Source organism: Lactuca sativa, chromosome 4, assembly GCF_002870075.4.
Source record: "Lactuca sativa cultivar Salinas chromosome 4, Lsat_Salinas_v11, whole genome shotgun sequence".
NCBI classification, from domain to species: Eukaryota; Viridiplantae; Streptophyta; class Magnoliopsida; order Asterales; family Asteraceae; genus Lactuca; species Lactuca sativa.
In genome coordinates this window covers 51,167,241-51,183,434 of record NC_056626.2, presented here as the reverse complement: position 1 = coordinate 51,183,434, position 16,194 = coordinate 51,167,241, and the positions used below count along the sequence as shown (strand labels likewise).

Genomic DNA, 16,194 nt, shown 5'->3' with positions numbered 1-16,194 from the left:
ACAACAAGATCAAACAATTTCGTACTCTTTGCTTACGATAAAACCCAATGAGAATCTCGTCATTCAAATGAATCCTTTTCAGTACGATTCATACATGCTTCACGTCGTTGAGTGTCTCAAATATTCTCCATTGGTGATTGCTCTCACGCAAGTCGAATCAGTTCCCATGTCCCTTCTATCACAGGTCTATTCTACTGCTTCCTACGATAAACGCAAGGAACGGATCTTCTTTGAAATCTTTAATCACAAGACATCTGTATCCAAAGCACGCTTCTGTTCACTGCTAGGGCTTGCTGCAGATGCTTCAGTTATCTCTCCGGATTTCATCACAACAACTCAGTTGCTCTAAATGTTTTATGACATGGGATATACAGACGTTCTTACTACGGTGACGAAATTCAAGAAGTTATGTTTACCACCACAATGGAATGGTCTGTTCACACTTATCTACAAGGGATTGGCAGAAAGGGTTGCAGGGTCGGATGGGGCTAGTAAAGGTTTCATGGCCATCCTTTATGGTCTCTACTATGGAATCAACTTAGATTATGGTTCACTAATCTAGTCACAACTAGTACAGAGCCTCAACTCATCCTCCTAGCTTTCTGAGATCTCATGCGGTCGTTTCTGGACAATATTCACTCGCAGAGCTATTGAGACCTTTCAGATTCCATTCATGTCAGATCCTTTGTTGTCATCTGTTGCTACTTTTGACACGACAAATATTATTTTTTCGGACCTTTCAAAGTTCATGTACATCGGTTCTATTCCTGAATCGATGAGCCGATGTGTCTCCAGTGAAAGTAATGTCATGGCGGATTATAGGAAATTGACACCTTCGGGTCCACGACAACTCACTCTTGAGATGCAGAGTGCTTTGGAGGTTGCTGGCAAACCTGCCAAGAGGGGGAAGACATAGGAGTCTAAGAAGGTTGAGACTGAAGGACCCTCATCTCCTAAAAAGCGTAAGGCTGATAAAGCTGCACCTTCGGCCCCCAAAAAGAAAAGAATTAAGAAAATGACGAAGCGACCGAAGGCACCTTCGCCTACTACTTCCGAAGAAGAGGAGCAGTCAAACAATGAAGAAGAGGATCAGTCAAACAATGAAGAAGAGGAGCAGTCAAACAATGAAGAAGAGGAGGTTCAACATGAAGGCTCACTAAGGGGAAACACTCCTCCTTGTTCTCCAACTCCATAGGTACAGATTGATGTTCCTACTCCTCCTCCTTCTCCAAAACAAACAACAATACCAATATCGGTTGCTCCCATTCCACCACATGTCTCTTCTCAACCTACTACCACTACTCCGCTACCACCACCAATCTTTTCTCAAGCTACAACAACCACAACACCTGGACCTTCGGTGAGTGTCAACGTATCTAATACGGGTGCACATATCGTTGGCATCGAAACCCCTGTTACAACTAAACCACTCTCACCATCTCCTTCAAAAGATTCAGAGCCTACTCTGGGAGGTGAAAACTTTGATTTTGACTCTACTTATTATAGTCGTTACCAACTTCCAAGTGAAGATGAAGCTGATGCACCTGTGACAAGGCAACATTTACAAGGTCTTCATGAAAAGCTAGACAAATTGATTGCTACCCCGACCACTTTTTCTGATGTGGTTCTGAAAGCTTTTCTAGACACTTCTCTTTAGCAGTATACCTCTTCAATTGATAATGCTACATAGGCTATGGATGCCTCTACTTCTTCTTGCAAGAAAGCTACTGCTGGTGTGGTGGATCTTCTTCATGATTCAAAGATCTTCTTAGAATCATTCAAGAGCCAAAGAAGAAGAAGAAAAAGAGCGAAAGCAGAAAGAAGAACATGATGCTCTAGTGTGCAAGAAGGCACTCTTTCCTCCTTGGACTAGGGAAGGGTTGATCAAAAAAGCGATTGAGTTCCCAAGAACTTATTGGTTGATACCTGTTGCCTCGTTTGATTATGAGAACTCGAGGGACTCTCAGTTTGATATGCCTATAACCCGAAGGGCATTTGTGCTTCATTGTTTTGATTCAACAGTCGAAGTTCCTTCTCTTCTTCCACAGGTTGATCGTGATCTTATAGATTACTATCTTAAATTCACTCAACCTCAGTACATAACATGGATTGCTTAGAAGATATCTTCTGTCAAGGTGTTGAAACCCACTCCTGCAGGAAAGTTCATAAATGTTCAGTTCACTCGGTTCATATGATTTCCTTAGCTGATCTTCCTAATCTGAATCCTCACGATTAGATTTTTCTGTTCAACATTTTGCTCACCAATCCAAAGGAGTATGAACCGATCCTTGATCATATTAAGAGAGTGTTGGTTTCCTATATCCATGAAGTTGCAAAGATGGATCAAGAAGTTGCTCACGTTTTAAGGAAGAAACTGACAGTGAAGCCTACTGGGAAGCCAGGAGAAGTTAATAAAATGAAGTTAGGCCAGATTGATTCAACTCGTCTCACTGTCATGTTCACAAGGGGTGAAGGTGAAAAATTCCTTTTCGCTCTTGTTGACAAACATTTGTTTTCCACGGACTGCTTGGAACACATTCTTAATCTTATCCATTGGTGTAAGAAGAACAGTGATTCGGACAAGAAGAAATTCACGGACATGCTTGGGTGGTATATAACCTTTCGTCAATCTCTACTGGCCATAATACCAAAGGTGTTTAAGACAATCAAGAAGTCTTCTCTTGCTTAGCCGAACTAACTCTCGCCTCAATTGACGCAAAGGGGGAGATTGTTGGGTATTAGAGTTGTGTCATTGGGCTTAGTGTTTATTCTTTTGTATAGCCGGTTTGGGCCTATCCAACCGTGGTTTATTATTAGGGTTAGCATATATATATTATGCATGCATGTATAGCTTTAAGGTTAACGTTCTCATTAATAGCTTTTGCATTGTAACCCTAAACACACCTCTACAATCGAAGTTCTTCATCGAGCTCTTCTGAGGTGTGAGATATTAATCATTTGACACCTTTTCATCCATTCTTGTGTTCTTTTATTGCTTTGTTCTTGTTTATTTGTTTAAGAATCTGTCGATCTAATAGCGTAATAAACTCATCAAGACAGACGAAAACGGACGTCGGATGAAGAAATTATGATTTAGTAGCGGATTTTTCCTGTCCCGGCCTACTAAAAATTAATATAATAAAAAAATAATAAAAATAAAGTCAAAATTAGCCAACGAAGTCTAAATGAAATTTGTAGAGCATAACCTCACCTATGCGTCGATATAAAGAACATCGAAAACGGAGCTCGTATGCGAAAGTTATGAATTTCTGAAGTTTGGGACGCGAACCCCAAAGCTGTGTCAGAGACCACGACGCGAAATGATATTATCTTTGGGTCGACTAGTCCGCAGCTCTACAAAGAATTCGAAGGTGTAATGAAGAAGCGGTTAGAAATGACTTCGTTGGGAGAAATGACCATGTTTTTGGGGTTTCAGGTTAAACAGAATTGAACAGGAATCCTGCTACATCAAGCCAAGTATGTGGAGGATATTATTGAGAAGTTTGGGTTTCACGACGCTAAATCTGCTTCAAAACCAATGGCTGAACGACCTCTTTTGACTCCAGATCCTGACGGCGAATCCGTAGATCAGACCCACTATCGATCGATGATCGGATCGCTGATGTATCTTACTGCAAGCCGACCTGACATCATGTTTGTAGTTTGTAAATGCGCACATTATCAGGCTAATCCCAAACTTTCACATCTTATTGTTGTCAAAAGAATTTTTAGGTATATCAAAGGGAGCCCAAAATTGGGTCTTTGGTATCCAAAGAATTCTGAATTTGATCTTTATGCTTTTGCTGACAGTAATTATGGAGGCTGTGAGCTTGACATGAAATCAACTTCAGGAGGATGTCAATACCTAGGTGACAGACTAGTTTTGTGGCAATGCAAGAAGCAACACACCGTCTCAACTTCCACAGCAGAGGCGGAATATGTTGCTGCATCGGCCTACTGTTCTCAAGTCATCTGGATCCAACATCCTCTATTGGATTACGGTTTGAACTATTTAGAAACCCCTATTTACTGTGATAATGAGGTTGCTATGCAAATTGCCAAAAATCCAGTCCAACACTCTAAAACCAAGCACATCGACATTAAAATTCACTTTATCATAGACTGTTACGAGCGTTCACTAATCCGACTAGAACAGGTCCCTACTGCTAATAATGTGGCGGATCTGTTCACAAAACCATTTAACAAAGCTCGCTTCGATGTGTTTGTGGGTTTTCTGAAAATGATTCGTTTTGAGGATTAAGTTTCTTTTTATTTTTTCTTTTTCTTAATTCTTCAACCTTTACTTTTATTTTTATTTTTATTTTTTATTTTTTATTTTTTATTATTTTTTTAGGATAGATTAAATTTGCGCACGTTATTTTTATTTTTATTTTATTTTATTTTATTTTATTTTCTCCCATGCACAAATTTAGGGGGAGAAATAAAAACAAAAATCCAAAAACAATAAAAAATCAGAAAAATCCAAAAACATTAAAAATCCTGAAAATTAGAAAAGTTGCTGTTAGTCTTGTTTGCAGGTGTTGTACTGGGAAATGAAATTAGCAAGTGATAAAAGGCAATCTAAATCTGCGTAATGTACCTAGATTGAATCGTCTACGCTCTGTGCTCGATGCACTGGTAGACACGAAAGATTTTAAACGGACTTGACTAGGGAAAGTTGAATCTAATGAATTTACGGAATTGACAAATTTTGACCTAATTAGATCTGTTTAGCCTGACATCACGACGCTCTTATAGGTTGAGCAGGGAGATATACATGGGAATCTATCGGTCACACTAAATAACCCGTATCTAGAAATGTGGATTCACTTTTCCTCGATGTGCGGATTCTGTCCTTAATTCTAGTTGGATGGGGTGACTGGGGAATTCCAATAAACTAGGTCTGTAGAAGGTTATTTTCTTTCTTTCTGTCAGTTAGTCATATGTTGCCTCCTCTGCGTGATCGGGAGATCCGACATGGACTGTAACATATGCAACTCTATTTCTCTGCATCTTCTATCTATGCAATTCTTTCTATCTATTAGCCATATACTGTCTCCTCTGCGTGACTCAAAATCCGACCTGGTACACAGTATATGCACAATTCTCTTCACAATCCCTCTAAAACTTCAGTTAGTCATATGTTTCATCCTTTGCGTGATTGGAAGAGATCTGACCTGGATGTACAACATATGCATTCTAAATCTATCTTCTCTCTTAATAATTGTCTGCTCACCCGGTGTAAGGAGTATTTTGGAAGTCCTTGATGGCTGGGGCATGCCAGGAAGCGGGAAACACGTTCTAGTACAATTAGAATTGAACACATACATGTTGTTTGTAGATCTCGCTGCTCAATTTAGGTGGACAACAATATCTCTGGTTGTAGTCAGTTAAATGGTCATAAGAAAATTTTATTTAAGAATTAGGGCAATCATGATAATAAAATTATAATCATCTATATGAATGTGTCATGTCATTGGTAAGTTGTCCTAAAATTGTCACAAAATTTTCATGTTTATGTGGACCACAATACTGGCGATCGATCAGACGAAGACATGAAAATAAGGGTACCGACAAGTGGAATAAGGTTGTCCAACAACTATGATCCCAGCGTAACAAATTTTTCCTCCATAATTAATTTTTAAGTTGTATGTTTTAATTGGAGTAAATTTAATTTTAATTTTAATTTTAATTTTAATTTTATTTTTATTTTGTTAACTGCAAAAATAAAATTGTTTTATTTTAATTTTTAATTTTTGTAAAGTTAATTTTATTTTATTTATTTTATTTTTAATTTTAGTTTTAATATTAATCCTCAAAAGAATTTTAATTTTTTTCTTTAAAATTGGACTGTGTTGGAGGCTATCTTCTATTGAGTGGCCATCAGGTAAATGAATGGGTATAAATAGGAGTTTACCACCGGAATCTCCATCACTTTTCTAGTTCCGGCCGCAAACTCCTCTCCACCCTCTCTCTCTTCAAAAAAATTTCGTCAAATCTTGCAAATCTAATCCGATAGTCTCGAAGGTAATGAGTTTTGGATCAGGAATATGTATCTTATTACATGATTCACCGCGTCTTTGAGGCAGAAATCGAGAAAGAAGAGTCGTCGGAGCTTACGGCCCAAGCTTACTGTCGTAAACTGCTTGCGACCGTAAACTGCGTAGATGGTTGATGATTTACTGGCAAGTGGTTTACGACCGTAAACCCCTGTTGACCGCAAACTCCCTGTTGACCGTAAACTCCAATGTTGACTAAGAAAATTGATTCTGGCCTAATTTTAAAACTGTTATGTTATTGTTGGGATCAAAATTAAATTGTCTAAAATTTTTGTTGTTTGTTTGGTTCTTTCTATCTTACTTGGTATGGTTAGTGCAGATCAATGGCAAACCTCAAATTTGCGGACATGCATAATCTGGCTATTGTCTTGGCGGATCCTCCAACTGTTCACTCGGACCTCAAGTCGATGATCCACAGACTCAGGGAATGCTGTCTGTCATCAGCTATCACTATGAATCCAGTCGTCTACCAAAATTTGATTAGAGAGTTCTGGGTGACTGCTAAGATGGAAATGGATGATGCTGGAGTTGTTGTTATTAAAGCTACTGTAAAAGGACAAGAGATAGTGATCACTGAGGGCATTATCAGAGATACGTTGCTGATTAACGATCAACCTAATTTTCCCACGGAGATTGGGATTGAGGATGCTCAGAGAATTCTAAGGAGGATGGGATATGGAGAGACTTCACCTCCAACTTTAAAGAAGCTCTTACCTCCGTATTGGAGATTTTTGGCACATGTGTTTGTTAGCTTCATTTCAGGAAGAAGATCAGGAGCTGATGAAATCTCAATGAGGAATACTGGAGCGATCGTTTCTCTTGCTGCCGGAGTAAAATTCAACTTTTCTAGATTTATATTGGATGAGTTTACGGTAAACATCAGGGCTTCAACCCGGGATACTTTCTTATTGTATCCTAGGTTCATTCAATTGTTTATCAATACTCAATTTCCAGATATGGTAAAGGAAGGTGATACTCTTGATATGAAATCATTGGGTCCTCACACTGTAGGGCTCATCAAGCAAAACCGTAGAGGAAAAGTTATTTTTCAAGGAAAGTATCCTCTAGAGATGTTTGGAAAGTTCGCCGAAATGAATGAGTCCTCAGAATCTTATGGGTCCTCTGACAAGGCGTCTTTTGAGCCTGCATCTTCTGACAAATCACTACAAACGACAATGTTATTACCGTATCTTATGATGAGAATAGAGAAGAAGAAGAGACTCCGACTCCTGAAACTAATGTGGCGGAAGAACATGATTTGATCCCTACTAATGTTCAAAGTGACTATGTTGCAAGGACTGTAGCAACTGAGACGGAGGTTGAGGGAGATAAACATGATTCTTTCGATGATCTTGATCTTACCAGATTTGATCATGATAATATTGTTGCATCTCTTGCAAGTAGTGCTAATTTTGTTACGAACGAGAACCTTGACACAATTTTCAGCAATGTCGATGAATTCGTTCCTCTAACAACAGAGACAAGGGAGCCTGATGAAGTTCTTGAAACTACACTTCCTACCACAAACAAAATGGCGAATACTTCCACTCCTATGGAGACGGTTATAGGATTTCCTCCTCCTGTTTCTGCTTCTCCTACTATAGAGCCATTCATGAGTGATCTTACATCAACACAAACCGGTCAACCCCCATTGAAGAAAAGAAGAAGGGATCCAAGGCAAAGTGATTTAATTTCAATTCTTGTTAGTGGCCTTCCAGTACCACCTACCACTACTCCTAGTCTTACTACAACCAAGCTTTTTACTGTGGGACCTGACATCACTTTTGAAGTTGGTGGATCTTCTTTTTCACCAGGTTTCTCTCCTCCTCGATCTGATGACGATGATGCTTCTGTGAGATTAGCCAGGCTCTTGGTTGAGGAGCAGTTTTTGATGCCTCCCCTCGTGGTAAAGGTATTTCTATTGGGGACGGCAGTTCTGGAGGGGACAATCTCAATATCCCTGGGCTATAGAAGGAGATATCAGTGCTTAGTCAGAAGAACATTGAGCTTAACATCTGTGTTTTGGATCTTCAAGTTGAAAATACAAAGCTTAATGTTCAAGTATTTGAACTTCAATCTGATAATTCTAGGCTCGGTGTGCAAGTAGCTGATCTTCTTAAGGACAAAGCATTAAAGTCAAAGCAGATTTCTGATCTTCAGGATCATTTCAATCTTTTGACTTCAAGCTATTTTGAGCTAAAGAAGAAGCTTTAGGAAGACCTTGGTGATAAATATTGAACGTCTGCTGATGAATACAAAATCAATCGTCATGTTCAAGCCTTTCCTGTTACCATGCCAACTGGTCAAACATCAGGAGATGTTGATCGCATTGATAATGAGCCTCCCCAAACGCCTAATGTCTCAGCAATGATACATGATGCTCAGGAAGAAGCAGCTAAGAAGGGACAACTGCTGTTTAAAAGGAGCCCTACCCAGAATGCTTCTCGGGATGAACCTGAGATTACCATGACTGATCTTGAGGTTGTTCAATTTAGAGATACATTCGGCGATAGATCGGGAATTGTTTCTTGGGGATTTCATGATCCTCTCAAGATGTGGATTGTGCTAAGAAAGAGTGGCAACTCTGAGCTTTACAAAGATAGTCATGATTTCAACTCATGGACTAGGGTAGATTTGACAGAATTGTCACGCGCTCCTTTTTCCAATCTCACAAGCAATCCACAGGTGACCCAGTTCAAGCATTTTCTTGAAGATCAGGTTAAAAAGGGGTTTCCCGCCATGAAAATTGTTGAGTCCATTATGTTGGAGCATCCTGATATTATTGATCCAAAAAGCGACAAACCTCTGCAAGTTGTGATGTGGCCTGCAACTAAACAGGTTAAACAGTTCCCTGTGCCTCAGAATTATCAAGATGGATCTCTAAGTTCAATGGAGTGTTGGGTTTTCGATGAAATTACTTCCGCTGCGGTAATCAAGCTAAAGAATGGATGCATTCGTCTCTATGATCGAAGAGATTTGTTACAATTCCGAAAGTGGGACATTCATCACCTAAGCAACTTTCAGATATTGGTTGCGGAAGATATTTTTGAGGATGCTGCGAAGGTATATACGACCATGGTTGCTGAGATTCTAAATAAACGCATGTGGAATGGGGCGATGGGGCAAGCAGACGTTATGTTAGTCAACAAGGGTTAACTTCAAGCTTGCACCAAATCAAGGGGGAGATTGAAAGGCCCAATTAGTGGTTTGGTCTAGGCGTGGCATTGTAATAGTGTTTGTGTATAGATAGAGTATTTTGGTGGGCTTGGTAGTTGTTTACGAGTCTGTAATGAGTTTACGGCCGTAAACTCTTTTCGTTCGTAGTTCCCTATATAGAGAGGGTTAGCCAGTCGTGTTTTGTTGTTGATGCCTAGTTGTTCACGGTCATATATCGAGTTGTACTAGACGTTTTCAGCAATAGAACGTGTGAAAGCTTGATTCCTTTTCTTTTCTACTATTATTCTTGTTTCTGTGATTGTGTTTGCTTTTGATCACTGGTAAGATCCATTCTCAGGACCTTACAGTTTTTAGCTGTCTACTGCTAAGCTAAAACTTAGAAAAATCATAACTACCTCACACGAAGTCAGATTTGGACGTCCTTTTTATCAAAATTCTCGGATTAACGAATACTATGACTTTCGTTTAGATCACTAAGGCTAAAAAGCACTTTATCGTAAATTCACTTTTTACTCATCCCGGTGTCGTGTCGGTTCCGTCGAGAAACTTCGACGGGTCATAACTTCTTCGTTATAACTCGGATTTCGGTGTTATTTATATCTCCGGAATCCTTGTTTCGGCCACTAAAACTTTCTTAAAATATATTGTCTTTGTCTAATATTTATTTTCAACGCTTATTTTTATTATTAATTAATTAAATCATAATAATTAAGCAAATAAGCACATAATTTACATAATATTCACATAATTCCTCTTTATTACTTCAAAATGAGTTACAAAGGTTGACCTAGACTGTTACACCATTATTAATGCTTTAGCCCAGAAACACGGGCGTTACAGACCCAACACAATATTATATAACCTGGAAGACGAATGTCGTAATCCAAGCTACAAAATATTTCAAGGTAGGTAAATAACGATTTACCAATTTCCACCACGAAAACCGATAAAGTATTTTAGGTTTTAAGTGAACTGAAACTCCTAGATACTTTGAAATTCATTGAACTTTTCAATGACATGTTTAAATCTCGATTGTGTCCTTCAAGTTTGTGACTGGGATGCCGAGCATCACAAATAAGGAGTGAATAACCATGCAAATTAGCTTGGTACACCCAATGTTACAACCACCTAATCAATGTGCTGGTTAACCACCCACGCTCCATTGATCTATGGTTAACATCAAGATACCCTTTGCCACACACTTTCAGTCCCACATTAGTGTGCCGGTTAACTACACACGCTTCACAAACGATTTAACCGGGTACAAAGTGCAACTTCAAGGGTTAGCACCATATTCATATTTTCCTAAAGTAACTAAGATTGGGAATTTAATAAGGTTCAGTTACTTTATATTTATTATTATACTTTTAATGAAGGGAGAATTAATGTCCTGTGCTACCCGTTCAGCTAACGACCCTCCACCAGTCAAGGAAGCGGTGGGTGAGAGTGGACACCCATTAAACTGTCATTTTATAGGCAGTAACCTTATACCCCCCTCTTATAGACTGACTTCGTGATTGAGGCCTACTAACGGTAAGACTGACTTGCTCTTATACATATATATAAATATTAAACCTATAATATTATAACAGTATAAGGGTTGAATTTTAAACTTTTAAAATTCTAAGGGTTTAACTTGGAATTAAAGTATTCATGGGGGGGGGGGGGAACTTTACAAATTCCTAAACTTGAGGGCAAGTTTTGAACAATTCAAAAACTTTTCAATTCCATAACATATGAGTTTAATGTAGGATTTTAAAAACTTTTAATGAAGAGACTCTTGAACATCCATAACTTGAAGACAAGTTATGGAGTTCATAAAACTATTTATGAGGAAAAAGGCTATTCAATTGTGTAAAGTATGGCTTTAATGAAGATTTAACACAAAAACAAACTTTTGGTTTTCCATAACTTGAGGACAAGTTATGGAATCCATTAAAACATTAAGATCATCAAACCAACTAACAAGCATGTTAAGAAAACTATGATCTAGATTAAACTCATATGAACAAGACAATTCAAATCAAACAATTTTCATGTAATTAGCCTAACAATTAAGCTAATACAAACCATGAAACTTTTGACAATTATCTTTTTGAATTGGATTATCATGAACATTACCACATCAAAAATAGATTTGTAAGTTCAAAAATAACTTAGGGTAATGTTCCTAGTCCAATTCCAGCCAAAAAAACTCGAATATATGTTGTCAGGGGCTCCAAATCGCCGAGTGCAAGAACAAGCTTGACAAGTTGGATGAGTCTGTACATGGACTCGTCGAGTCCCTCAATGGAATCTTCGAGTCCCCTGTCCAGATAGCAAAAAACTTTGATTTTCAGCCTTTTTTAGCAAGTATAATTTGAAAACAACCCTAGGCTCTGATACTACTGTTGGGTTTTGTATACTCCAACGTCTTATGGTGCACATTCAACCCTAAATTCCTTGGATCTATGTTTTCACTAATAATACATGCAAAGGTGTTTCCAAGGTATAATGCCTATAACTAGCATGAAATTGTCATATACCATACAAGATACTAGTTAGGGTAACATACCTTTTATGTGGCTTGAAGTCTTGATGTATTTGGTGTTGCTAGAAAGACTTTGGCCTTTAAGAACTTAGTGCCCCAAGTATTTCACCTCAAGTGGAATCACAACTCACCTAGGACAAAGGTGACTCTTGAGAGAGAATCTTCATACCCCAAAACTGTCCATATGAACTCCAAGAACAAGTGTCACGTTTTTGGCTATGTACTCATCTATCTATATGTAGGATTCCAAGGGTCATGTTTATAACCCAAATCAACACCCATGGGTTTTATGATCCATGGTTCATATGGTCCAACTCCTCATGGATCCATACATAAACTTGGTCCAACATGGATCATAAGCCCAACACATATAAATATAACTAATTACCATAATTAGTCCTCATAGATTAATTAGTCTCTTTTGATCACTAAATTAATTCCAAATTAATTCTTGATCAATACTAATTAAAACATATGATTTCATATTAATATATTGTAACTTATAATATTAACAAATCATATATAACCTTCTCTCAAGAGTCCATCCTAACAAATTGTCCTAGTGTTATGCAACCCAAATGGACCATGCTACTCTCAGGTCAAGTACATACCAATAATAGTTATGGACATAGACATCTAATCCAACAATTGTCATTTCATGCAAAAAGAATTTCAAAACTTTCAAAATTCATATTTATCTATTTCTATAGATTTTACATTCCAAGAATGTGTCTTGTCATTCCTAACTCTATCATTTTAAAAATACTCTCCGAGTCAAGGTGAAAACCACCTTGCATAGTCGGAATGTCATTTCAAATGATTAAGTGTGTCTCTTTCATACAAGATTAGGAATATCACTATCCTCCACTAGTTCTTAGTAAACACGCACACGTTCTTTTTCATTTTGATATAATAGCATACCTTGTATCTTTATATTAAAATGACTATTCCAACCTTGAGATGTTTTCTTTATATCCACAAGTGGATCTTAAGCCTTACACATTTGGTTAGTATAACATGGATTAAGAAAACCTTCAGGCTAAGCCATATAGATATCTTCTAGTAGATGTCTATTAAGAAAAGCGGTCTTTCTTGAAATCTATTTGCTATATCTCATATTAAGAATATGAAGTTATAGTGAACAATATCATTGTTGATCTAATCATAGCTACTTGTAAAAAGGTTTGATCATACTCAATGTCATGAGTATGATAAGAACCATAGTCAATGACATGAATATGAGAAAATCCTTATATAGCAAGTATTACTAAATGCATATACATATATATATATATATATATATATATATATATATAATATATATATATATATATATATATATATATATATTCTTTCTAGAAAAACCTCTTACTCCTTCTAGCCTTGCTATAGAGACGAAGATTAATCAAGCCCATACTTGATTATTAAAAATGGATTACATCTCAATATTCATGACTCTAAGTCATTTTTCAGATCCAAGATCTGATATAACTTTTTGATAATTGATGGTTTAACTAGAAACCATCAAGAACTCATCAATGAGAGATTCCACATTTATCAAGTCATAGATGATTTCTACCATTATTGTGAACAATTTGTGTTTATGAATAACTACCATTCATTTTCAACAATTCCATGTTGAAACTAGTGCCAACAATTGTTACATCCGGCTATGGTTCTTGAGCAGCTTCAAGTTCCACGTGCCTCCCACTTGCTTTGTCATTAGAAGTTTGCTTTCTGCTAACTCATTTTCCAAAGGAATAAAGGAACTTATTCTTGGTGGTTTTGTATATAATAATATAAATGCCTTTTTAGAATATCCTACAACTATGTAATTAGTTGGGATTTGTATTCTAGATACAATTAATAATGATTGAAGTATAATCCTAAAAGGTTAAAAGGAGTACATTTCTACCGATTAGAAAGTAAATCATGCCAAGTAAGATTTAATTCATCTTTTTTTTATCATTAAGGTTTTAGATGGTTTTTACCAGTTTGTATCTCAACCTTTTGAAACCTTCAACAAGATTTCAAAATTATGCTTTACCACGTAAAATATAATTAAAACTACTATAGTTGTTAATAAAGTTGATTTAGTATCTTGTGCTTAATCTCAGACATTCATTAGAAAGGAAATCATAAACCAAAGTGTATAGTTCGTTAATTATTATTTTCTCTACAATTTAGTGAAAATATTATTAGGAATCTTTTATATATCAATGAGATTCATATATGTCAAATAAACTACATTATTTGTCTTCAAATATCCCTTTCTTGAAGTTGGAATATGTGGATTTCAGTTATACAATATGTTATTTGATTTTTTTATACAATATTGATATCAAATGACATTTTACTTTTAATATGGGTAATGTTTTAAAATCTTAGTTTCAAGTATTTCAAATCCTTGAGATCTACCAAGGGGATGTTTGGATTGCTTATATGAGGTGTTTATTGACTTATTGCAGTTTTGAATCGCTATTATTGCAGTTTGGAATCACTATTAAGCTAATTATCCTTTGGTTATACTTTTCTTTGGAATAAACTAGATTATAGCATCCATAATAGGGAGTTTAATGGGACAATTGAATGAAGGGACAAACCAAGTTATAATTCAACAGATGAAACTTTATTATTATGAGATGTCACATTGTTATTCAATGAATTTGAAGTTCAATGACCATTAAACTCTTCAATACGAAAAAAAAGGTTCAAATTCTTAAATAAATGTTTAATATGTTCTACTGAACTTTGTAGAGTTTAATACATTATAGTAAAAACCGATATACTTGTATAAATATAGAATAATAATATGTTTGAACTCTATAGAGTTTAAGGCATTATGAATACCCTTAAAAACACACACACACACACACACACATATATATATATATATATATATATATATATATATATATATATATATATATATATATATATATAAGCTATAAAGATTTTTATTATGTATGATTGTATCATTTTGTTTTATATTTTCTTGTACATAATGTTTTTAGGCATTACCATTAATGCCTTTTGTGGATAAACTGCTATTAGAAATGAATAAAAATTAATATGTTATTTTTTAAAATAGAGTAAGACAATGATACCTAAAATGTTTTTCTTTGTAATTTTATATTAATAGAATTTGTTGAACATTAAAAACAAGATAGATTTACAAATCTAGCTTTTTTCTTTAATTACATTTTAGAAAATAGCTCATTAACAACTAACAAAAAATAACCGTTGAAACCGCAGAAAAGGCTAACTTGCCTTTGATTTCGTCTGCGGTTTCATTGTGGTTTATAAATAAAATTCATTTTTTATCTCATGAAATCACAAATGCCTTAGGCCACTCAGATTTCCTCTCGCCTCATCTTCGGTTCCGTTTATTCTTTGTTCTTGTGATGTAGCAAAATGAAACCGTAGATAGACATATCACATATATGGTTTCGTCATCTCAACTTCAATTAATATTATAATTTTTTTTATTCTCTATGTAGAAGTTGGGAATTATAAATATGCTAGTGATGAAACTATAGTCTAATATATATATATATATATATATATATATATATATATATATATATATATATATATATATATATATATATATATATATATATATATATATATATATAAAACTGAAGTCTAGGTGACGAAACCACATATGGGATATGCCCATCTCCGGTTTTGTTCTTTGGAATCCATAAAAAAATAACAAATAACCCGAAGATGAGACGAAAGGAGACCTAAGATGAGTAGGGATGGACATAAGATTTCGTAGTAGGTATTGCCGGTGTCATATTTTTTTTATGTAGTGGCACAATAATAGGAAAAAACGAAAAATTTTAAAAATTTACAGTGCATCAAAAAAAAACAGGAGTTGTCGGTGTCACTATGAGCATCATTGTGGAACCACGTGTGAAGATGGGCTAAGCCATTTATGATTTCATGGGGAAAAAATAAATTTCTTTATAGATCACGACGAAACTGTAGACGAGTAACGAAACCGATGGCGAATTAGTCTTGCTTGTTGTTTCGGTATCTATTTTTAGTTGGTTGCTAATTTTGGTTATTTTTGCAAAATAATTAAAGAGAAAAATTGTATTTGAAAATCTCTCTAAAAACAATTTATTAACTTATTAAATTTTGATATTACTTTTAATACCGGATAAATTACTTAAAAAAAAACGTTTTGACACCGATTAAATTAATAAACTCTTAAAATTTTGTTTTAGATATGCAATTACACAAAAAAAACCCTAAATATGTTGTGATTTCACTGTTAATTAAACCTTTTGATTTATTTAAAAGAATAATCCAAAGTAATCGGTGGGGTGAGATGGGATGGGGATGGGGTGGACCAAAGCATCTTATATCATTGGCGTTGAAATATGTACCACCTGTGACAACCTCTGCATTTCCATC

The 16,194-nt window shown here is 35.7% G+C and overlaps 1 protein-coding gene across 1 annotated transcript; it reads left to right on the top strand.

The window, feature by feature from the left end:
• The first annotated feature begins 1,015 nt into the window (after positions 1-1,015).
• Positions 1,016-1,657, top strand: LOC111903400 (uncharacterized). The gene is made up of 2 exons (XM_023899204.1): positions 1,016-1,138; positions 1,196-1,657. The coding sequence occupies exons 1-2, from the start codon at positions 1,016-1,018 to the stop codon at positions 1,655-1,657; spliced, it is 585 nt and encodes a 194-aa protein (XP_023754972.1).
• The last annotated feature ends 14,537 nt before the right edge of the window (positions 1,658-16,194 follow it).

Bases quoted from the DNA above. Each gene is read 5' to 3' on its own strand.
- LOC111903400 (XM_023899204.1), top strand. From the start codon at position 1,016: ATGACGAAGCGACCGAAGGCACCTTCGCCTACTACTTCCGAAGAAGAG. The intron at 1,139-1,195 runs GTTCAACATGAA...CCAACTCCATAG, and splicing joins CAAACAATGAAGAAGAGGAG to GTACAGATTGATGTTCCTAC.